The sequence below is a fragment of the Protopterus annectens genome, chromosome 3.part1, assembly GCF_019279795.1.
Source record: "Protopterus annectens isolate FY-2018-M chromosome 3.part1, PAN1.0, whole genome shotgun sequence".
Classification (NCBI taxonomy): domain Eukaryota; kingdom Metazoa; phylum Chordata; order Ceratodontiformes; family Protopteridae; genus Protopterus; species Protopterus annectens.
In genome coordinates, this window is record NC_056732.1 from 81,620,637 (window position 1) to 81,646,163 (window position 25,527).

Here is a 25,527-nt window from a genome sequence, read left to right on the forward strand (position 1 = left end):
GGGGTAGAGGAGTACATAAGGAAAGGTTGGGATTAAGAAGTTTAGGCAGGAAGGACATGCTCTATGAATGCAGTTAGGATAAGAAAGGGTTAATTAGTGTAGGTAAGAAGGGAGGAAGTGATGTAGGTATGGGGGAGGGTCTTAAGGGTTTTTAAAATTGGGAACTATTATGAGAAGCACATTTTGGCATGATTTTGTTGATGCAGGATCACGTCTGAGATGACCTGAGGTTGGCTGGTAGTAAGGTAGGCCTTGGGTGATTATCAAGTGAGGCAGGGTGAGTACAGAATTCCTATTCTACTACAGTTCTTTTTTTGTCAGGGGTGGGGTTGTTGCCTGATCAAGGTCCTGCAACTGGGAATGTGGAGAATGTTGACAGTTGCTGAATTAATGGACTGGAACTATTAGGTTTACTTGCAGCTTCATTGAGGGCCTGCATGAGAATGGGGGAATAAGGTACCAAGCTGGCAGTTGGACATGGTGTTCCTTTAAGATAGTGGCTGGTATTTTGGTTTCTCAGAGGTTGCCAGCTCCATGTGTAATCATTCCAGCTCAGGGTGCTGGGTGCTGCGGTTATGGCAAGGTTAGGCTGAGGCTCACTGGAGTCGGGGATGCTGACTGAGTGTGCCTCAAGATTTTTCTGGTGCTGTTTTTTGTGATTGTAGATTTATCTGGTGGTACTTGTAGCTGAGGAAGATTGAGAGGCATACCTTTGGTTAGTGGCATGATGGATGCTTCTCAGTGCAGAGCTGTTCCTCTGGAGGCTCCTCTTCCCCTACTGGTTCCTGTTTTTCATTGGTGGTCTGCCCCAGTGTGTACTTGCCATGGTTGGTGTTGTGGAGTGGGTGACCAGTCCTGGCCTAGTTCCGTGGTGGTGTCGAATGGTTTCCGTTCATGCGTGGTAGTGTATATATATTTAAAAAAAAAAGGGTTAGCCATGCTGACTACTCTGGTGGATGCGGGGCATGAAGGGCACTCCGGTTGCTGGTAAGTGGGACAGGGCAGTTCCAAACAGAAGAACAATGGGGTTTTTCATGGGCATGAAAACCCGCTTGTAGCAGTGCATCTGCACATGAGCGGTTTGTATACTTCTCAAATAAATCTGTTCTGATAAATATAATAAAACAAAGCTATACCAAAAAAAGAATGACAATGGGATTAGCTAATGGGGTAGGGAGGAAAACAGGTAGCAAGTCCAATGGTGGGCATATGACAGCTGATGCTTGCCTGGGGAGCTGGGGGGCACTCTGACAATTTCCACATGGTAGAAGAAATAGTACCATTGTCTGTTCACTTGTTTGTTGGCTGCTACTGGGTTTATGGTTTATGCTGCTCATTAAGTGCTTGGTGGGCTAACCCTATACCAGTTTTTGGAATATTGGAGCATGTTGAAAGGAAATGGTTTAATTTGGCATAGTGAGGTATTGAAAATTAGGCTTTGGCAATTTCAACTGCAAAGGGAGGAAGTCGTGGTGCAGAACGATGCGAGTTTTCCTCTCCCAACATACAGATGGGATTGCTGATACTACAGTATATCGTTAATCACTGAGGTGCACTAGGCACTTAAATCAGGTGCCAGGTTTACAGGCACTGAGGAAATATTAAAAAAAAAAAAAAGACAAGGAAAACCCCTTCTTTCCTCCTTACACATTTAATGTCGGAGGGGCTGATTAGAGATCTTCTGACCCTATTATTGAAAGTTAGCTTACATCAGCATGTTTGTTGGGCCACGTAGTGTGGTGGATTAATGTAGTGACCTATAGCTGGTAGGGGCCTGGGTTTGACATGTGGCACAGGCATTTCATTTTTTTCCCCTCTCATAGTTCACTTACTTACAGTGGTCTTTTTATCTTATTCCAGGTGTCTGTTTTGAGAAACACATTTTGGCATGATTTTGTTGCCCACCCGGCCCTCCCATACTTATTGGATCACTGGTGGTCTTAGTCAGGGAGGTGCAGTGGCAGAGAAGAGGGACAGGCTTGTCCCTCATCTTTTCCCCCTTTAGTGTACTTTGGAGGAAGGAAGCCTGGAGTGATGGAAATGAGTGGCTGTTTGCTGCTTGCTCCTGGTGGTTTGGATGAAAAAGAGGTTTGTGGGAAGAAGGTGAGCGTTTGAACCCTGCCTGAGGTGGAAGAATAAGCAAGCAGGTGGAGGATGCTGCTTATTCAGCAAGGGTGAGTGGTGTTACGCTATCCTTATGGATAGTTATTTGATGTTTGTGCAAAGAAAAAGTTATGTTATGATGCATTGTTTTCTTATGTTGATTCAATAAAGGTCAAAGGTCTTTGGAGTACTGTTTCTTTATTAAAGTGGAACATGACAAATGATGTTATGCCATTTGTATCCAGTGAAATCCAACAGGTTATGGCTAATTACAGTTTTATTCATACTATGTCAAGTCATCAGTATCCACAATCAAATAGTGAAGCTGAGAGAGAGAAGTTCAAATAGTTAAAAGATATTAAGAAAGATTGATCTATATAAATCTGTAATAACATATTTAGCTACTCCACACTGTGCCTCCTGAGTAAAGTCCTTCACAGCTAAGGCTTGGAAGACATATATGAGCAGGCATGCAGATCTTATGAGTCAAAACTTAAACCACGAGTAATAGTGTGCCATACAGTAATATACAAGGACCAAAAAACTAAAGCAAAAAGTTTGAAGATCAATATCATGCTGCATGACCACTACCTGTCGTACAACATGGTCACGCTGTTAGCTTAAAGTTAAAGATGGAGAAAAAAGAACACTACAGCTATAAGAGCACAGAAAATTGCTGAACCATGCTCTTACATGGTGCAGTCTAAAGGTGGTATTGTGTCTCGATACAACAAATAACATAGTGTCAATTCGTTTTGAGTGCCAACTTGAATATAATGTTCCAGAAAACCAATCAAGTCAAACTGAGTCAAGAACAACCAGACAGATATTTGGAAAATCTGTTTTTGTGTCATCAGTGTCTGATCCACTTCAGCTTAATATTCTAGACAAGGATAGAGTTGGACTATTCATAATGACAGGCGGAATGTGGTGCAGTCCTCACAGATGCGTATTCTTTCTCATGTTGCAACTGACTCGTTTTGCCTAGTGACTAAAAGATTTGATTTATAATCATGTGCTTCACAGTTTTTTTCTTGCAGGTTTCCCATGTAGTTCTAGACAGAGACTCTGTATATTCTACATGTGTCCCAGAGTTGTAGGCCCATAATTGTTGCACAGTGCTATCTGTTATAAATGCAATCACTGGGACAGTCAGGTAACTGGAAATACACTTTTTCCAAAACTTCATATACTATGACATTGTTCATCTTCATTGCTCAATATGAATTAATTTTTTATTAATATAATTCTACTGTCAATAAGTACTCTCAAGCTATATTCAGTCATAGCTTTGTTCTTTTACAATACCACCCAACCTGCTACTGAGAAAAAAAAGAAAACAAACAAAAAATAGCAGTGAAGTATAAAGTCCATTGCAATATCCACAGTCTGCATTTATATTTAAAGGATCAACCAAAAAAACTCAACTTCTTGGTCTGCATATCACATTCATTCTCTGTTTTCACTGAACTGTATCACATAGCAGGCCTTGTGGATACTTTCATATCCGATTCCTCAGTTTCAGAATTTAACACATCAGGTAAACCTCAGAGCCAATCACTTGCTGATTGAGAAGTCATAAACATCTGCATTCCTGTAGTTAAAAGCATCTTCAATTCTGCATGTAATGATATTTAGCACTTTTTATATTGACAACACTGTTATTATTAGATTAATAGTTAATTTTATTATTATTGCTTTTGTAACCTCTGTACCCTGATCTCAATGCAACAAAGGAATTTCTGAAACATCATGGCCCATGAATACTAATTATCCTTAACTGTGTACTTCTTCTCAAGATGCCAAATCTGCAATAAAACCTGTTCTTTTTCAATATCACATAAACACCAATATCGCACAGACTTCCTAAATAGTCTATTCAACGACAAAGATTTCTTAGAGAACCCAGTCCAAAGCACCATCTTGGTTTCAATAAATTCCAAACAAAGTGTGATTTTGGGGGTTGGTATAATGGTTAACGTGTTTACCTCACAAAGACAAGCTACATGTTTTGATAGGGAAATTGGCAAGACATAAAATAGCACACAAGGCAGCCAGCCTAGCACAAACCTATGAACCTATAAGGTTCTACTATGGCAGATAGCTGGGTATACGATTTTTAACTTTCACTGTATGTATGAAGAAAGTGTGGTCAGTATTTATGAAATAATGTTGAAACAATGGTTAAGATGTTTGCCTCTCAGACAAGAAGTACAGGTTTGATTCTCACCAAGGGAAATTGGTTAGGCTTAAAATACCCAAGAAGAGAAGCTAGCCTAGTACTTACCTATGAACCTACAAACAATCAAAGCATTTGCCTGCCTCCAATAAGTCCTAGATTTCTTATTCATTCCTTATCTTCTAAATTGACTGATTGTTGTCAACATAGACCATTTGTCTATAATTGTCAAGTGATTGTTTTTTTCTGTATTTCACACCATCTCTACTTTAATGGCAAGCTGGCATTCACAAATTTACCTGGCATACTTCAATAACATGCCAGAAAGTAATTATTCAACGATGGCTACATCTGCCTGGATCCATGGCACAAAGGGATGGAGCCCTTACTGTGTATAGGTGACCAGGAATTGACTGTGGCCCTGGTATAGAAAGAACTAGGCATGGAGAGGAAGGAGTAAAAAGTATGGCCAATGTGCCTCTTCTAGTGGTGGGGGGAGAGGTTGCTTGCACTCAGGGGCACACTGGCTGGTATGATCTTTGTGACAGAGAAAAAAAGACTACTGCTTATACTTCAGCGTGAAGGATAGCACTGCTTGGAGGGAATGTACCTTGCAGGAGTGAGGAGACATCCTCTGTGAATGGCCCACTGAACCCCTTTTCCTGGAAGCTAGCCAAGTGTGCATAAGTTAGGGCCATGGAAAAAATCAGAAATATGTGAGCCACAATGAAAGCTGTTCAAATGAAGGTTCCTCTTGGTTGACCCTTGCCCCACTGATGAGGAGCAAATTGGCATATTGATTGGGAGGGGTTCGACAGCTGATAGATAGCAGGGGCAAAGAAGTATAAAAAAGTATAGCTGCATCTAGGGCAGTTCCAAAATCTTTTGACCAAATTCTCATCACATCTTCCTTTTTAAACCCTTCTCACTCAGACAGGAACACATCCATATGGTCAACTTTACTTTCCATCTCTTCTTCCATTATCACCTCTTCCATTGTTCGCAGATTCTGAAATGAATGCAAGTCTGTGGTATTTACCTTTAATCATGCAACTAAATTCAACTTGTTTAAATAAGTTAATCTCTATAAAATACTCAGATTAACACAAACACTATGGGAACTACTGCAGGAGATCAAGGGTGTACCTAGGCAAATTCACTGTACTCAAATGCCTACTTACACATTTGATCTCCTGCAGTAGCTCCCATAAAATGATGGGTGGGTGGTGGGAGCAACAATATTTGGTTGGAGTACAGAACATAAATATTTGGCTACACCAGGGGTCTGCAACCTGTGGCTCTGCAGTCGCATGCAACTCTTCCAACCCTCTGCAGTGGCTCCCTGTAGCTTTGAAAAATAATGGACACTCTGCCACGACACACACACACACACACACACACACACACACACACACACACACACACACACACACACACACACACACACACACACCGATCGAGCAATGGATTTTAAATATTGCTCATAAACTTATAAACTTGCTAGAATAACATGATTTCTTTTACCATGCATTCCACACACTCTAAGAGCAACCAAGTAATTCCTTGGCAGCATCAGCATCTCCTGAAAGGTTTCTGTACCTCTCCACCATACCTCTGAAACTCTTACCACAAGAAATCTGGATGGAGCAATAAAAATAAATGGGGAACAAAGGAAGAAAAATAGGGACAGATTTTAAATATTGCTCTTATAAACTTAGAAACTTGGTCAAATAACACTGTCTGTTTACATGCATTTTAAGGACACACACACACACACACACACACACACACACACACACACACACACACACACACACACACACACACACACAGTTACCTGTCAACTGTACAGATTTTTGCAGAACGTCTTGATTTTTGCCTCATATTTTTGGCCTGTTTCTCATAAAATTGTGGTTTTCTGGCAAATCATTGGCAAATTATTTAGTGTTGAAGTCAGAAAATATAGACAGGCATTTGGTTTCAGACTTCATATCCTTCAGAAAATTCATGCTAATGCAAAATCTGTTCTATCAACTTTTTAACTTTGTAACAGCAATATTTAAAAAGCGTCCCTATTTCTGGGCCTTGGTCTCCCCATTATTTATGGCTTTGTCCAGATTTCTTGCACTAAAAGGATGAAAGGTATGACTGTGATATACAGTCACACACATACAAACGCACACACACACACACGCACACACACACACACACACACACACACACACACATATACACACACATATCGAGCGATCCGCATACAAAATCTCAACAAAGTAACAAAAATAGAGACGGGTTTTAAAATATTGTTCTTATAAACTTAGTTCTTTTATGTGCAGTATAATAACTATATATAAAACTTAATATGCTGTGTTATCTTCATTTTACGGGTCAAATATGTTTTCTGGCTCCAGATGAATTTTATTTGGTAGAAGGGCCAAAACGGCTCTTTTGATAGTAAAGGTTGCAGACTCCTGGGCTACACCCTTGCAGAAGATGTCCAGCCTTTGGGAATAAAGACGTAGAGGACCATGGCTATGAGATGCTAATGAGCTGATTATTGTAGTACAGATTTCAATTCCCTCCGTCTGTGTTTGCTTTCTGCATGGCCTTGAGCAAGTCACTTCAAAAGACAGTGCTTTGGGGCAACTGGAGAACTGGGATAAACTCCTAAATGGTTTCTTTGACATATGCCTAGTAACTACTGATGAACACCACAAAATCTGGAATTCTCACTAACTGAGTGTTTGTGCCAGGTCTGAAGAGTCAAGCCTGCATCCTAATGGATGTTGGACATATTATCAAAGTGCAAACTTAAAAAACAATGATCACTCCATTAAACAGCAGGTAAACTGTAGATGGAGATGCAGACATGCAAAAGAGTTCCATTTATCCAAGGCCGCAGAAGGGTTAATGAGACTTACGGTAAGTAGAATTCCCTGAAGGCTCTCTGGATGATATCTCCTCCCCAGAAAGAATAATGCTAATGGAAAAGCTATGCTTTGAAGGCAAAAGAATACAAACAATTCAAGAAAAAATAGAAAAGAAATGTTTGAATGTTTATACCTCCTGTGCTCTGATCAAGTGAAATGCTGTTGCCCATCCATGTCAGATGCGATATTTTAAACTTGTTTTAACATATACATACCCCCCCATCCATCAATGCCTTAATGTAGTCCTATAACCACAGTGTAATCTCCACATTAAAAAAAAAAAGTAATGATTGCATTTGGGGGAGCTGGACCTACTCCTGAAATCTAAAATTCTCTCCCAGGATTTCAGCCTAGATTAACTTCTGTGATGTCTTTCTCTGTTGTCATTGGTGGTAGTGACAGGCACAGTTGTATGCAATGTGCTAACCTAACATGACTGTAATGCTAACTTTCTTACAGTGTCTTCAAGTCAGTTTTCAGCTCATTTTTAAAAACAAGGTAAAAAGTTAATTCTGCTAAATCATTTATCTTGCAGGTACACACAAAAAAGGAAAATATGGTACTGATGGAGACATTCTTAACTGAGCAATCAATGTGATTTTAGTGCTTTGCTTTGATTACTTATTTATGTTCAATTACATACATACAACATATATATATATATATATATATATGGTTCTACCTGACATAATCGAAACCCCAGAACACCGACAACGAAATTACCGACACCACATAACCGACAGTGCAAAAACACGAAACCTCACATGCCCGACAACGAAATAACCGATGGTACACAAACACGAAACCTCATACACTGCACACACCACAATAACAACAATCAACAAACAAAACACATCCCCTGTCCAAAAACCACACACAAAACACAAGCACACCAAAATCCCTACAAACCCACACTAAACCACACATACACAACTATCTACAACCCTAACCCAAACCCTAACCCTAAGGTCCGTCACTATCGCATACTCAGCTAACCCGCGCCCTAACCCTAACTCACTTAACCCGCCCCTAACCCAAAGACTATCACTACCGCACACTTACCTAATGCAGTCCCTAACCCTAACTCACTTAACCCACCCCTAACCCAAACACTATCACTACCACACACTTACCTAACCCGCGCCCTAACCCTAACTCATTTAACCCGCCTAACCCAAAGACTATCACTACCGCACACTTACCTAACCCAGTCCCTAACCCTAACTCACTTAACCCACCCCTATCCCCACAGACCATCGATATCCATACTTACCTTACTCGCACCCTAACGTCCGTCACTACCGCATACTTACACAGCCTTTTCCCATGTCGGCATCCTTGGCGTCGGTGTTTTCATCCATCGCATCGGTCTTCTGTTTGTCGATCTTCTGGCGCTCGCAATTCACTTGTCGGTGTTTTCCGCTGTCGATGATATCAGGTAGACCCATATATATATATATATATATATATATATATATATATATATATATATATATATATATATATATATATATATATATATATATATATATATATATATATATATACACACACACACATATATATATATATATATATATATATATATATATATATATACATATACATATACATACACATACATAAATACATAGGTTCATAGATTAGTTATGAACATACAAATAAGTGGCAGAGTAGGGATGGGTGTGCTCATGCTTGGCGGGAGGGTGCTCATTGATACGCTCCCTAAGATGAGGTGTGGTCCAAGAGTGGAGCTGCCCTTGCATGCAATCAACCCACGGCCTCCAACATCTGTCCTACAGACAGGCTCAAATCACTACCTGGTATCATACAGATTGCTCAGAGGGGATCTGTGTTTCGCTTACAAGGCAATCTCGGACCCTGCCCTACTAGAGATGCTCCGTATCCGTAAGTCTAACTTCTTGCACATTACCCACTCAAAAGTCCCAAATCTAATATGCAACATCAACAAAACCTGCTGGAGAGACAGCTTTCTCTCCCAGAGGCTGCCCTGTCTCTGGAATAGAGTTCCCATACACGTCAAACAGAGTACCTCACTGATGGTCTTCAAGTGCAACTTTGATGAGTGGATGGGAAACCACAAATTTGTCCCAGGGATTATAGGTTCATAGGTTCATAGGGTAGTACTAAGCTAACTGCCCTTGCAAGCCATTTTAAGCCTAGCCAATTATCCCTTGTGAGACTTGAACCCTGCACCTTGTGTTTGTAAGGCAAACACCTTAACCATTAGGCCACCCTCCCAACCCCTGTGTCCCTCATTGACAGGGGTGACAGGTTCTGACTGAGGTTTCGTTTTGGGGATAAATTCTTGGCTAGGCTTGTAAGGGCCCCAGGGCCATTAGCCTAGTAACTTGCTATAATCCTATGATCCTACAAGTGTACGGGTCATGGAAAAGGAGTGTGTAGGACATAAAAAAAAATCTCCCCAGACAAAGTCATGTCCCCAGAATGCCCTTAACATCCATGTGCAGTCCCAGTAATAGTGAATTAAGTTTGAGGGGGTAGCACAATAGCTGGTGGAGTTGGTGTGGACATGGGCCACTGGATGCCCAGCCAGTAATGATGAGGTCCAATGGGAGCAGAAAAATTTAAAAAATAATACTTATTATGCTGTGCTCCTTATGTTTTACTCTCACTTGGTTTGGATATGTAATGTAATGCCTTCTGTTTTTCCTACATGTTATGTAACAAGGTTGTAGCTGAAAATGGACTACAGACACCCAGTCTACTTAACTTAAATGATTATATAAATAAAATAAATGTAGACATTCAAAGAACATGCAGATTGTATTCTTCACTCTTCAATTTCATGAGTATAGACTCTTGAAAACACTCCATTCTGCAATCACATTTAATTCTTTTAGAGACGTTAGAGCTACAATTGTTGTAAAAGTCATTCTAGTTTAAGCATACTGTCTGAGACTAAGTGTAAATTAGATCTAAAGACAAGTGCATAATATGGATCTTGGCAGCCATAATTCATTATCAAAAAGTATTAAGAATTATAAAAGGGGCAGCCATGGTGGTGCAGTGGTTAGCATTGCCACCTCACAGCAAAAGGTTCTCATGTTCAATCCTCGGCTGAGGTTCCTTCTGTGCAGAGTCTGCATGCCCTCCCTGTGGTCGCATGAGTTTCCTCCAGGTGCTCCGGTTTCCTCCCATGCTGCAGGTGGATTGGACACTCTAAATTGGCCCTAGGTGTGCATGTGTGTGCCTTCTGTGGAAGGTTGGGCGCCAGGCTGGCAACTCAACACCATAAAACACCACTGCCAATCATGAGCGGACAAGGTGATTTGCTGTGGCGACCCCTAACCGGGAAAAGCCGAAAGAAGAAGATTAAGAATTATAAAAGTCATCTGAAGGTCATCAGCCAGTCATGAAGAAGTCATACAGAATGTTTTTTTTCCCCAAATGATACTAACTTTGCTGTTACTTTATAGCTGAAAACAAAATATGCATTATCTCTTTACAATTGGTATTGGAATATAAAATTTATTTATCTCAGTTCCTGTACTGTATATAACATTATCACTGCTGCATTGCTCAAACCAGAGGGATGTTATTTGAAATAATTCATATGACACATACTTTTCTGTCAGCGTTTTTCCTTCAGAGAGGCATTGTTGCAGATTAAGATTATGAGACTAAGTTTGTCCAGTTAAGAGACCCCCTTGTTTTTCTGTGATGACCTTCTGGAATTCTCTTCCTTCCTGATGTCATTGTAGAGGGCACCAGTATTAGTCTCAAAAACCTTTATTCAACATAGCTCTAGAAAATAGAGGTGTGTGTGTGTGTGTGTGTGTATGTGTGTGCGTGTGTGCGTGTGTGTGTGTGTGTGTGTGTGTGTGTGTGTGGGTGTGCATATGTTTGAGAATATATGAAGTGCATTCATCAAATTCTCATGACTACCAATAAATAAATAAACAAGCAAGCAAACAAATGAATAAATGCATATGTATAGAAACAAACAAAAAATATGATGAAAAAGGGATACAGTCAGAGGACACAAATTTGGTGGATTCAGAGAAACAGATGAGTATAATGCTCCAGTACTGCACTGCACTTAAGGAGTGTGAGTGTATGGCACTAATTCCTGAGCAAGTAGAGTGAATGGATCCCAAAGCACTCCTCTTAAGTGTACCTCATTACGAAGAAGATTCCTCATGTTGACTGTTAAAAGTCCATGTTCCTTGCAGAGGTCTATATCATTTAGTCAAATGATCATTCTAGCGAATACCTTTTGATCGAACCCTTTACAATGCACCTCCTATTTGTCGAAGTGTATTTTGTCAAATAATTTTTGTTGGACAACACCTGGACCATATTATCTGCAGTAGCAAGTCCCACCTAAACCCTGCCTGCCATTCAACAATCGGTTAAAGTTCAGTAATATTCATACCGATGGCAGCATGAATATTCATGGCCTATTTCTACTTTGTCCTTTTCATCAATATAGTGCGATCTCAGAGTTGGTATATTGAATTTTTAGGGGTGTGTGGGGCCAAAGCCCTCTAATTGGGGGGAGTACAGGGGAGTGAAGCCACCCTGCAAAAGTGAAGGTTATAAAGTGCTTCATATCTAGTTTTTAATTTAAGGCTACACCCACTTTTGAGTAGACCACTCTGCCCGGAAGTATAGTTATACAAGGTGTAGGTTATTTTTAAATTAAAAGTAATAGTAGTATAAGTTATTTTTATGTCAGTAATTCTTTTTTAAAAAATATTATATTTTATGTGTTAAAATAACTTTTAAAGTTTTTAAGTGTTCCAGTTTTTAGGAGTAACTTAGTGATGTCACCCTTTCAGTTTTGTTAGCTGGCCAAGTAAGAGGGTTTGATTTTATGCAGTTTGATATTTAAAGACTTTGACGAATAGTAGGTTCAATGTAAAGGGTTTGATTAAAAGGTATTCGCTAAAATGATCGTTTGAGTAAATTATATATACCATCTTACAGTTCTATATTGACAGGGTCTGTCACACATTCAATGTTACACATCTAAGTTGTTAGTAAGCTGACAACTATACCACATACCGCATTATAAGCAGTGTTGTACATTTTGGACATGTAGTTATTTATTTATTATTTACTGACATTTGTTCACCAGGAAAGTCCAAATGAGCAGTGCCCTTTTTCAGCAGAGGCCAAAGGATAAGAGCTTCATTACTCAGATATCATCGGCATCATTTGCATTGTTTCAATATTTACAGTCCGTTTAGCAACAGTTCCGTTATTCAGACAACCTTGACGTCAGTTACATCATTTACAAACAGCTTTGATTAAAAATAACAGTTACATGAGTTGTTGTAGACTATTTTTTTAAATACAGGGAGGTGTATGCGGTGCAATATCACTGGTATGCATAGATTGCTAGGTTTTATGTAAGAATATTTGTTACTAGAAAGACGTGTTCAAAATCTAAGACATAGGAAGAGAATATAAGGAGTTAGAGCAGCCTAAGGAAAGGAAAGGGGGAGGAGATTAAAGGAAGATGAAGGAGATGAGATGATGCAGGAGTGTATAGTTATGATAATAGTACAGTTACGTTTTGTGCAGCAGAGAGTTAAGGCACAATTTCATAAAGCTACATTAGTACCAGTTTAACCAGGGCTGGTGCAGGTGCAGAGCCATTTATCTAGCAGGTGTTGCTTCAGCTGGCATTTAAAGTCTTTCAGGTTTTAAACTGTTCTTAAGTGTAGTGGGATGGTATTTCAGCTATTAGTAATGCAATGTGAATACAGGGAGTATCTTGCATTGTTGTTAGATTTCATAATGGAGAGTAAGGATTTGATTTGTAAGTGGAGCATAAACTTTTCTTAGCAGTGTAGGGTTGAATGATGGAAGAGATGTGAATTTTTCAAGGTTATGCAGAAGCTTAAAGGTTGCAATAAATTGTGAGAACAACAGATAATTATTTAGTTTGATCCAGTTTATATGTTTTAAAAAGTAGCAGTGATGTGATCTATATTGTTGGTTGTTTACAAATTTGGCTACTTTATTGCAGCATTGTTCCAGTTTGGTTAATAGAGATGAGTTGAGATTGTTAGGAACAGGAGAGACATATCATATGGTGAGCATAGAAAAGAAGAGGCTATGTTTTGTCTAGCAGTGTCAGTAAGGTAGTGTTTTACTCTACAGAGGCAGCCTAGCTTTCAGTGTGCCTTCGTTATAGTTTGCTGAAGGTGGAGATCAGATTTCAGGGGGTGGTTGTGTATAATTACACTTAATAGGTTCATAGGTTCATACTAGGCTATCTGCCCTAGGGCATTTATAAGCCTAGCCAGAGTGTGTTTGGCTTTCGCCACCCATTTTAAATTAATTTTGCTATGCCCTTTTTCGAGGTTAGTATACTGTGCCTCTGTCTAACAGTGACACAGAAGTGATACCCGGGGTAAACCTACGATCTCCCATCCACTCAAAATTCCTCTTGAAGAGAGTCAATGAGGGACTCTGCCTAACCTGGACTGGGATTTTATTCCAGAGTGAAGGGAGCCTCTGGGTTATGAATCTGTCCCTCCAGCATGTCCTATTTATTTCAGTGCTGAGGTTCAAGTCTCTCGAGCGTGTAGCTCGATGCGATTTGGATTTTCTGAGGTGCAGCATGTCCATTAATTCTGGGTTGGACATGGCTTTATACGTCAGGCACAGATCGCCTCTGAGCAGGCTGTATGCCACTGAGTAGAGCTGGAGTTTCTTTAACCGGGCTGCATATGGCATCTGTTTGAGCCCTTTGATCCTCTTGGTGAGGTACTTTTGGGGTCTTTCCAGTTGCTGCAGGTGTCTGGTAAGGTACATTCCAAAAGGGGCATTGTACTCAATTATGGGCCTGATGAGGGATGAGTAAAGAGGCACGATGACCTCCCCTGATTTAGATGTGAATCCCTTCATGATTAGGTGGGCTATATAAAATGTTTTTCTAACCACTTTGGCCACGTGGTTGTCAAATGAGAGATTGCTATCAACTTGGGTCCCCAAGTCCCTAATTACTTCTTCTGTACTTAATGGATTACCACCTGTGTGGTAATTTGTGGGCACCTTGTTTTTGCCAAAGGGGATGACTATACACTTTTTGACGTTTAGCTTGAGGCCATGGCTCTGGCACCAGTTGTCTGTTTCTATGAGGCCCTTTTGGAGGATGCTTGTGTCGGCTGGAGAGTCGATTATGGTGCCCAGTTTGCCGTCATCTGCAAACTTGGTCAGCCACAGTCCTTCCGTGTTGGCCTGTACCTCCGAGAAATATATACCGAACAAATGAGGTCCCACGACTGAGCCTTGTGTGATGCCACTTGTAACTGGTTTGGAGTCTGACATAGCTCCAGCAATTCTAACCAAGTGGGTTCTGTCCTTGAGCCAGTTTGCAACCCATCTAGTGACATAGGGGTTTATATTTAAGCTGGTGAGCTTATCTATAATGCCCAAGTGGGGTATTGTATCAAAGGCTTTTGCAAGGTCCAGGTAGGCTGTGTGGACCACCTTCCCCTTGTCAATGGCCCTGGTGACTGTTTCAAAGAAATCAACCAGGTTTAAGAGGCAGGATCTGCCCTTAACAAAGCCGAACTGGGTAGGATCCAGTGTCTTTAGGTCCCCAATATCTTTATTTATGAGGTCCATGATGATCCTTTCCATAGCTTTGCAGACCAAGCTAGTCAGGCTTATGAGGCGATAGTTTCCAGGATCCATTGAGGCACCACCTTTGTGGAGAGGGACCACTGTTGCTGTACGCCACTCTTTGGGTACATATCCTGTAGTAAGGCTGAGATTGAACAGTAGTTTTGTGTTTGGGTTTAGCTCTTCTTGGAGTTCATGTAGGATGCAGCCCGGGACACCGTCTGGTCCCATTGATGCTGTGTTTTTTGCTTTGGAGAGGGCAGCTCTTACCTGAGCATCTGAGATGTCAGGGGGCAGCACTCTGCTGGGATAGATATTTGCCCTTTTGGTGGGGAGGGGGGGGGGGGGTTGCGCTGAAACTGTCAGCTAGGATGTTGGCAATGTCTGTGGGTTCGGTGTATTTTTTGTCATTTTTGACTAATTCTGAGCATATCTGGGAATTCCCACCCAGGTTCCTAACATAACTAAAGAAAGCAATGTGATTATCCTTAGTGTCCTGTGCAATTTTTCTCTCGAAGCTGCCCTTAGACGATTTTATGAGTGCCCGTAGTTTTTTGCTAATACTGATCAGAGATGCCTTCCCTTTTTGGGATTTTGCTCTATCATGTAGTAGCTTCCTCCTTCTATTGTATAGTTTGTTTATGGCTGAGGTCCACCAGACAGGACGTCTGCCTTTGGAGGATTGGGTCTTGGTTTTATTTGGGATTGCATGATCCATGCATTCCTGAAGGTGTTCATAGAATGCGTTTATAAAGGATTCTACGGTCTGGGCCGTATTTTCCACAGGCCCGGGGGCTTTGAAGGATTCCACCTCGGTTTTGAGGAGTGTGAAATTTGCTTTAATGAAGTTTTTCACTGTAGTTTTCAGGGCAGGGGGTGGAGTCGGGATGTGAATATCCAGTGAGATTAGTTTATGGTCTGATCTTACCAGTGAGGGATACACTTCTGGTCTGGAGCATAGAGTCCCCATGTTGGTGATGATCAGGTCCAGTATGTTTTCCCCTCTTGTGGGAGTGGTAACAAGTTGTTCCATAGCATTTGAGTTTATAAATTCTAGGAACCTTTGGGCTAGGGTGTTGGAGCTAGAGTAATGCTCCCAGTCTATGTTTGGGTAGTTGAAGTCACCCAATATAATGGTGTTTGGAGAGACCTTCAAATTTTCCAGTGTTCTCAGGAAGGCCGAGTGGGGTTCCTGGGTTTGGGAGGGTGGTCTGTAGCAGGCTATAAACTGGAAGGCAGTTTTACCTACTGTTAGTTGCACATGGATAGTCTCTGATGCTTCGTGCTGTGCCACCAACCCGGAGGTGTGGGTATCTTTGACGAATATTGATACTCCCCCTCCTTTTGTGGTTCAGTCCAAGTTTTGGGGCCAAAAAGCATGGTATGAGGTATAACCTGGTAGTGCTGGGGTGCTCTCGGGAGCCTTGAACCAGGTTTCTGTTACTGCACAGATATCGATGTTCTCCATGCTAAGGAGAGTTTTGAGTGCGTGCATCTTGAGGTTTAGACTTCTGGTGTTGAGTAGCATTACTCTTAGTTTCTTATCCCTTGTGATACCTATGGAGGTGGGTTTGTCTTTTGAGCCTTGCCTAAAAATGGCACTATGGGGGTAGCAAGAGCCTTTGCCAATATCCGAAAGCCCAGGGGTGACAGGTGCAAGCCGTCCCTAGCGAAGCATCGTGGCTTGTCGATCATGTCATCCCAGGCTGACAGGCATTGGATCCCCTTTGAATGACACCAATATTTAAGCCAATTGTTGAAATTGATCATCTTGTCTTCATATTGTGGCATCATTCTTGGTGAGGGTAAGATGCTACTCAAGGTCAGGGTCATACCGGCCTTGAGTAGCACCTGATTGAAAGCTATGTTCTAAAGTGTCTGGCAGCTGGACATGAGGGTTAAGGCTGTGAACTGTAGTTCCTGTGGCACAGCGTTTGATTCCCCCGGCCCTAATTTTCCTATTGTGTGACCTTCACCAAGTCACTTAACCAGACATTGTTCTCAGTTAGCAAATAGGTATTGGTCTGACACTTGACATAGAGGGTTAAGGCTGTGAACTGTAGTTCCTGTGGTGCAGAGTTTGGGTCCCTCAGGTCACTTAACCAGAGGTTGCACCTGAAGAGGGATTGTATGTACAGTGGTTCTACCTGGTTAATACAACAGGCCGAGTCATATAAAGAAATTTTTATGTATAAAATATCTCTTCCAAAACCATAAAAAACACTTTCTTACATGAGTAATGGAATCTTATCTGAATTATTCCTTACTGCTTACTGCAAAGACACTGACATTTGTCGTGCAGAAATTACATTTTTTTCCACTGGCATTTTGTCTGACTACTTTCAAATATACAGAGAAGGATGTTTTTAATTCTTTTATATATTACTGAATAGAATCTTACTTATCTGCCATGTAGTACTACATGTAGGTTTAGTTAGAAAGAATGTGGAGAAAGAAAACAGACTTTGATATTTCAGTGCACGTTTATAATTAAAGAAACAACAAGATATGCCTGGTAGGTTAGATAAATTGTAAATCTATTAACTAGTGTGGAACATGACAGATTCATTATTCAGTATGTACTGTAGTGATGGAAAATAAAATTAATCTTATCCTGTACTTTCTTATAATATTCCTGTTGGTTCTGACATTTCACTCTCTATGAAATGTAATTATATTATTTCATGACTTGCAGGACTCTTCTGTTTATTTTGTAAAGGAAAAGGTTGCCCTTACAGAAAAGCAATATGTATTTTAATAAACATTAAATGCCACATTTTATCTGACTTTTAAGTTTTGCTTAAATTATAATAGAAATAATATAATCAAGTTGACTGTTGTACTAGAGGTAGACCATGTTTCAGATTTTGGCACAGAGTCTGCATGTCATTGTACAATACTGCTACATTTTATAATAAAGTAAACATTTTTTCATTTTAAGATATTTGAATTAGGATTTCTATTTATATTTGTGCTTTTGATTATTTTTTCTAATTTGGAAAAACTTATGTGCTACTGAGTAAACAAGGCAACTGTCTTAAATTCTGAACATTATATCTGACTACTAAAATTTAATCTAAGCACTTGCTACCTCTTGGGCGTCTATAGTTTCAAATGGCAGTCAGTTCAGGACTCATATGGAAGTATAAAAATATAGTGTGTATTTCACAGTTTTAGGATGAAATGAAAAATAAGTACTAATATAAAGTATAATACAGGAAGTTTGTCTCTGCCAATGGTGATATCATGGATTTTGTTCAGAGTTTAACCAGAATATGTTTAAGTCGTGAGTAAAATGCAGAAAACTGCACTAAAAAAAATATATGACTTAACATGTTAGATAAACAGAAATTTAAATAGTCATTGAAAATAAATCACTGTAGGCTGCACATCACTGAAGCAGAATTTTTATATTAATTGAAGTGTTTTTATTTGTATATGTGAGAAATATCTTTTTTTCTAAAGAAGATACTACTTGACAACATTTTTAACAAGTTAGCTTCTAAAAATCCTATTCTATCTATGTAAAAATCTTGATGTCACCATTCTCATATTTGCTTGTACTGGTCACACTATTTCTTTCTGGGTCAGGGGAAATAACTTCTGCTGCCCACATTTTAAAAAAAGTAATATACTCCTGTATAAATTGGTTTACATCCTAAAGTTATTTCATTTTGTGCTAAAATAATCACCATCACTATCACTGCTGCTGCCCGAGTATCTAGCTGCTAGCTCACAGAACTTCCCTTAAAATGTTCAAAGATGCCTTGGCACTGCTCTTCATGAGGATTTCTAAACCTTAGACTAAGGCCTTGCCAAGGGGGAGAGCTTTAAATACTCCAGCGATTCTTACAGTTATTTTATCTCATGTTTTACACTTATAGTAAAACTGCCTGTAGAAAACAAGCCTGAGAACATGTCCTAAGGCAAGTCATCTAGCTTAGAGGGACCTTGATTGAGGAAAAAGGAGGTCCTACAGTCTCAAAGATTTCAGTGGTAGTGAAGGTTAATGAAGGGCATGCAATTATTCTTTAGTAGGTATCTCAGCCATCTTGAGTCATTCATGTCATTGCATTCAATTTCTTCCTTTCCCAGTGTATGTGGACACTTGACAAACATCTGGATGGTATAATTGACACAATTTGTTCTATCCCTATGTTGACAGGTAAATAGAAGTTGGGACAAGAACAGTGATTATGACAACGTGTAGTCAAGAATGGGCAATGCTTTGATAATCATATGGCACAAGGACTGATTCAGAACCAGAGATGGAAAACTGTTTCTGCTATTACTATGCAGTAGGTTTTAGAGCTGCCTCTCTTTAATCCCCATTTCAGAGCAGAATGGTCTTAGTGGAAAGATCTCTGCACCACAGCTCCAGAGTCTAAACTAAATCCTAATATCTTGCCTGTTCTCCCTGTATTTGCATGGGCTTTCTCAAAGTACTACAGTTTCCTCCTGTCGTTCCAAAACCTGCCAATTGATATGCTACATAAAATAAACATATATTAGTATGCTGTGTGTTTCATTGCCTCTATGGCCTAGGCTGTGGCTGAAAAAGGTTTATGGACCAACTCACTGACCTGATGAACAACTTATCTGATCAAATTAAAAAGAAAAATGGGAAGAGGCAGGACAATGCTTTCTCATCTTCTTCTGGGGAACTCTGGCTTTGGTTAAAACAAGATACAGATGAGTCTGTCCAACATGAAATGTTTGCATGCACATGGACAACTAATAGTATGAATAAACAGAAAGAAGAACTGCGCTAACCTCAATGACAGAAAGTATCATAAGTCTTATTACTCAATGAAAGTTAAGATTTCAGATAAAGACAAAGAGATTAAAAGTGGAGGCTTTGCATTCTTCAGTAAAATATATATTTGTGCAAGTGATATGTGTCTTAATTATTTTACCTTCAAAACACATTTCAAATAGATTATAAGTAATAGTAGATGGAAATCGATTGCATAATACATGAAATATAAACCCTGTTAGCTGTGTCTGTATTAAGGATCATCTTTATAAATCATACATGAGCTCATAAATGTGTTAATTCTACGTTTTGTTTGCCTTATCTACTTAAGATACATTACTCTGAGTAGAAGTTTCTAATTTTAAAGCACTCTAAAGGTTACAACCTCCAAAGAAACAAGTCATAATATTTTATTATTGCACTTGCAAGTGATGCCCCATAACATGGAATGCATCCTTTTTCTACTCATACATTCAAATACACTCTTTATTTTATTTATTTATTTTTATTTCTTTATACTTTGTTGACTGGTTAGTCCCACTAGGTTGGTGGCCTCCTTTCAGGGGAGACCTGAGGTGGTATTCATACGGACTAGGGGGGAAATTTTTCTAGGGCACCAGGTAACTTCTCTTATTGTTTATGCTAAGTTCCATGGGATTTTTCACATCTACCTGAGATACCACTAACTCAGATAGATGAGGCCTCAGTTTTAACATCTCATACGATGGACGCCACTCTCAGAAATGCAGAACCCCTCTAATGTTGCACTACAGTGTCAGTATTGGAAAATTAATCCAACTACATGGTACAGAAATTCATGTTTTTTATAAATAAAGTTAGGTCTTGCTTTAATCATTATAGCTAACTCTATCTTCCCTTAAAAAGGCATGCTGGTTGCTCTGAATAACACTATAAATTACACGTAAGCCTCCTACCATAAGTTGCTCAACAGATCAGTTTATAAAGCATTTTTCTCCCTGCATTATTGCCTTTAAATGTATATTGAGCAAATATCTCATCTTTTTTGCTACATAGTTATGTTGCCCTTTTATTTATTTTGTGATTAGAATATGGACTCAGCATGTGATAGGGAAGAGGAGCAAAACTATACTGATATACCTTGTTATAGTGATTAGGTTAAGGGGAATTTATAATTATGTGGGCAGGAAAATATCTTACTTTCCATTCTTTGATGGGGGAATGCTGTAAATTGTACTTTGCATTTTCTGAGGAACAAAGCATGGTTAAGGAAACATTTCATTTCTAGACAGGATGGTCTGTAGCTAGCATATGTGATATCATGTAATGCATTTCACAGCATATTATTTAATTATGATGTTGCAATATTTGAAGCATGTGTTTCAGATAACGTTGCATGCTTATTTTCTTTTCTTTTATGGTTACAGAGACAGAGGATAAATAAGTGAGTAAGAGAGGCTTTTAAAGACTTATGTGATGAAGGACCTGAAGTGCAGACTGAAAGGGCCGAGAGAGCCCTGGGAATATTTGAAAGTGTAGTCAGAGGGAGTGCTTTGAGCTTCACTATTGTCCCAAAGTGGCATTTCTATGTTTTCAATCAGCTGACGTGCTGGGAACTTAGATGTATATAGCATGTTAATTAGATTATCTAAGGTATTTTCACAGCATGTCTACAGCAGGGCAAACCTGGACATTCTTATTCCTATCATATTGGTGACACTCCTCCCTAAAAATCAACGTGGTCATTAGGGACTTGCATATCTTCACTGACAATGAAGTATCCTTTGAGCACCATTTTATAACCAGAATAATCATCGGGGCATATGGGTTGCCAACTGGCTCATGGACAGAACCCACATGGTGAGAGTTGTGGGAGCTAGGTCAGACTCTAAACCGGTTACAAGTGGCGTTCCCCAGGGCTCAGCCCTAGGACCCCTCCTGTTCGGCATATACATACTTCTTAGAGGTACAGGCAAGCACAGGAGGACTATGGCTGACCACGTTTGCAGACGACTGCAAACTAGGGGCTATAATTGACTCTCCGGCTGACACAGACATCCTCCAAAAGGGTCTCACTGAGACCGATACCTGGTGTCGAAATCATGGCCTCAAGCTAAATGCCAAAAAGTGCATAGTCATCCCCTTTGGAAAAAACAAAGTACCCACAAACTACCACATAGGTGGTAGTCTCCTAAATATGGAAGACGTAATAAGGGATCTGGGGACCCAAGTAGATAATAATCTCTCCTTTGATAATCACATTGCCAAAGTGATTAGAAAATCCTTCTATGTGGCCCACCTAATCACAAAAGGATTTGTATGCTGATCAAAAGAGGTCATTGTGCCCCTCTATTCATCACTCACCAGACCCATCATAGAGCACAACGCCCCATTTGGGATGTACCTTACAAGTCACCTGCAACAGCTGGAAGGACCACAGAAGTACCTCACCAAGAGGATCACTGGCCTCAAGCAGATGCCCTATACAGCTCGACTGAAGAAACTCCAGCTGTACTCAGTTTCATACTGCCTACTCAGAGGTGATCTCTGCCTGACATACAAGGCCATGTCCAACCCAGAATTGATGGACATGCTCCACCTAAAGAAAACCATATCCCCTCAAGCCACATGCTCTAGGGATCTACACCTCACCACAACAATAAATAGGACGTGCTGGAGGGATAAATTCCTGTCCCAGAGACTTCCCATGCTTTGGAACACGATTTCAATCTACATTAGGCAGAGTTCCTTGCTAACACTCTTCAAGAGAAACCTTGATGAGTGGATGGGAAACAGAAGGTTTACCCCGGGGATCACTTCAGTGGATCTGCTGGATAGAGGCACAGGGAACTAATCTAAGGGGGCAGCGAAAGCCAACACATTCTGGCTAGGCTTATAAATGCCTTCGGGCAGATGGCCTAGAACCTACCTATGAACCTGTGAACCAATATCTTCTAGATACAAGGATGTCATTGTCCCCCTCTGCTCCTCTCTTATAATACCAACAATAGAATACAATGTCCTCTCTGGTATGTATATGGCTAGGAATATGACCCATCTTGAGATACTGCAGTGTTTTCTTATTAAAAAAAAAACAAGGGCATGGTCTCCTGACCCTGATGCCCTTAAAGCCCTCATTCTTTTCCGTTCCCTAACAGCTGCTTAGAGGTGATCTCTGCCTTATCTACATTGCCTTGAATGATCCAGTCCTATGTAACTTCCTACCATTCCTCTCAACCTCTTAGAGCAAGAAATCTGGACAAAGCCATAAAGAAAGGTGGGACAAAGGCCCAAAAAAAGGGATCATTTTTAAATATTGCTCTTACAAACTTAGAAAGTTGATAGAATAACAGGTTTTGCATTAGCATGAATTTTCTGAAGGGTATGAAGTCTGAAACTCAAATGTCTGTCATTATTTTCTAACTTTAGTCTTTAATGATTTGCCACTAATTTTCCAGAAGAAAAGCAATTTTATGAAAAACAGACTAAAAATATGAGGCACAAATCTGGACTTTCTGTGAAAAATCTGTACAGTTGAGAGGTATGCTTCTTACACATCTACAAAATTAATATTACCTTAATCATCCACTCAGCAGAGACCTAAACTGCCACCAAAACATAAACACATAAACAGGACCTGTTGGTAGGATAGCTATCGCTCACACAGAATACCTCTTTTATGGAATAGACTCTACTAAGGGTTAAAAAAGAACAGTTCCATGACCCTTTTTGAAGGTAACACTATATGGCCCTTAAGGAAATGGTCTGAAATTAAGTCAGGGTCTGCTATTAATTCATGACTGACTAAACTGGTGGGATCCTGTGTCTAGGCTACAAATGGTCTGTTGTATCAATAGCCTAATATGAATCTACATACCTATGAAATCCTCATTTTCGCTGCAGAGGCATATTTTTGGTAATACTTTTTCAAAATAAAGTTTCTAAGAATTTGTAACAACATATGAAGAAATATGCTAATTGTATTCTTTAAATATGAATACAATACATCTTCTGAACATGATTCACAGTTCTGTTTAGATATAATTTCTTCAGTTCTGATTAATACATTTCACTTCATTATAAGACAAGAATGTGAGATAAAGCATTACTTACAATATGATAGTTTAGTGACTTTTGCCTTTTCCTGTCCAGCAAAGTTGGTCTCGTCATAACAAGTTTCCCTGTGAAAACCAGGTAAGCTCTGCAGGCAATGAAATGAGTAATATATCATTATGGTTATTTTAAGGGCAAAATCAAACAAAAATTTATATACCTCACAGTTTTTTTGCCTCCTTACATGCACAGACAAACCACCATATGCATATATTGCACGAGTACATAGACTCTCCTCAACACATATACATATAAATGCAAGTACACAACATAACATGTACACATCTCTTTTTAGTATGTGTATGCAGAGTTGTTTCATGAAATTCATGTTATTAGCTCAGACAAAAATGCATTCCTGTAAACTCTTTCATTTTATTGCCATATCTCTTGTCCTTGTGGTGCCGAATATTAATGGAAAGCAACTACAGTAGACCAGTTTTTCTTATGAAGTTAACAAATGAATAAAAAAGATGGGAAAGGCATAAGTGAATGTATGGATATGGATGGGGAAGCAGAAGAATTCTATTGATCACAAAACAGAAAATGCTGCTTAGATAAAATTATAAAACCTTCAGCTCAAAAGAAATCAGATGTTCTTTTAAAGTCTGTTACTCCATAGTACACTGCACCATGATCAATACATACAAGATTGCCTAATTCAAATTAGTTAAGTAATGATTATGAGGATTCATAGTAATCAGTTAGTAACTCTAGGTCTGTTCAAGTTGGAAGCTGAGTAAACTGAGATTTTCTGAGATGAGCTGATAGGTTAATTGTAGATATTTGTTATTAAAAGATAATCTATTGTAAATAATGTAAACTCTAGTCTTCTATTTGTGACTGATATAATTTACTGCTGGTGCCATGACAGAGCATAATAGTCTGAGTGGTGTTTCAGGAATAATATAGTTTAAGTATAGACATAGCTTGTCAAGCAATAATCAAACATTTAGATGTATTCAAGTGTTTGCTAGATACCTTGCTATAGTTCTTGCAATTTAGGGGAGTAAATAAAATATATAATTTTGATACCAGCAGAGCCTGTGTGTAATAGCCCAGAAGAACATGAAGAGATGAGTGTCACATCATTGCAATGTAGGGAGTAAGTCACACGCTATGGGAGAGAGTCTTGTAAAAGGTCTCTGATGAGGTGATACTAAAAGGACAGGGAAATATCACATCCCAAAATTTCCCAGATGGAGCTTAAGCAGATTAAGAGGCTATGTAACTACAAAAACTGGAAGGAGCAGGATTACTAGAAAGAGAAGTGATGTATCTCTGCATCTTAAAACAGACTACAGCATAGCTGTGAGATAGCAGGGATTCTTTCGGTATCTCGGGTTTGAGGATAATAACCGAATAATGGAACCTGTTCATGGCAGAATGTCAAAAATGAATAGGTGGAATCCTGAATTCGAACATCATGTTATCTGTGCGAATGGTACAATGCATTCACACTTAAGCCATTCCAAAATATGTGGTATGAGATTATGTTTTTTTTGCGTTGTAGTTTCGGCCATTTAGACATGGGACAAAACCACTCGCGACCTCATGGAGGTAAACTATATAGATATATATATGTTGTTGTGTCTTTCGGCTTTTCCCGGTTAGGGGTCGCCACAGTGGAACTCCGGTCCACTAATGATTGGCAGTAGATTTTTACGTGCCGAATTGCCAGCCCTGATGCACAATCTTCAACGAAGGTACACCCATTCATGCATGTCTCCACACAGAAGACGCTTTCAACACATATATATATATATATATATATATATATATATATATAAGAGTGAAGAATTTAACCCTGGAAAAGATATAGTTTGAATGAGAAAACAGTCTAG

At 39.5% G+C, this 25,527-nt stretch overlaps 1 protein-coding gene across 1 annotated transcript in view; it reads right to left on the reverse strand.

The window, feature by feature from the left end:
- LOC122797635 (fer-1-like protein 4) overlaps nt 1–25,527 on the reverse strand; it is a 1,984,889-nt gene that overhangs the window by 1,298,553 nt on the left and 660,809 nt on the right. Inside the window, exon 13 of the mRNA XM_044066179.1 lies at nt 23,687–23,774. Coding sequence (XP_043922114.1) covers nt 23,687–23,774 — 88 coding nt within the window. The remainder of the gene's footprint in view (nt 1–23,686; nt 23,775–25,527) is intronic.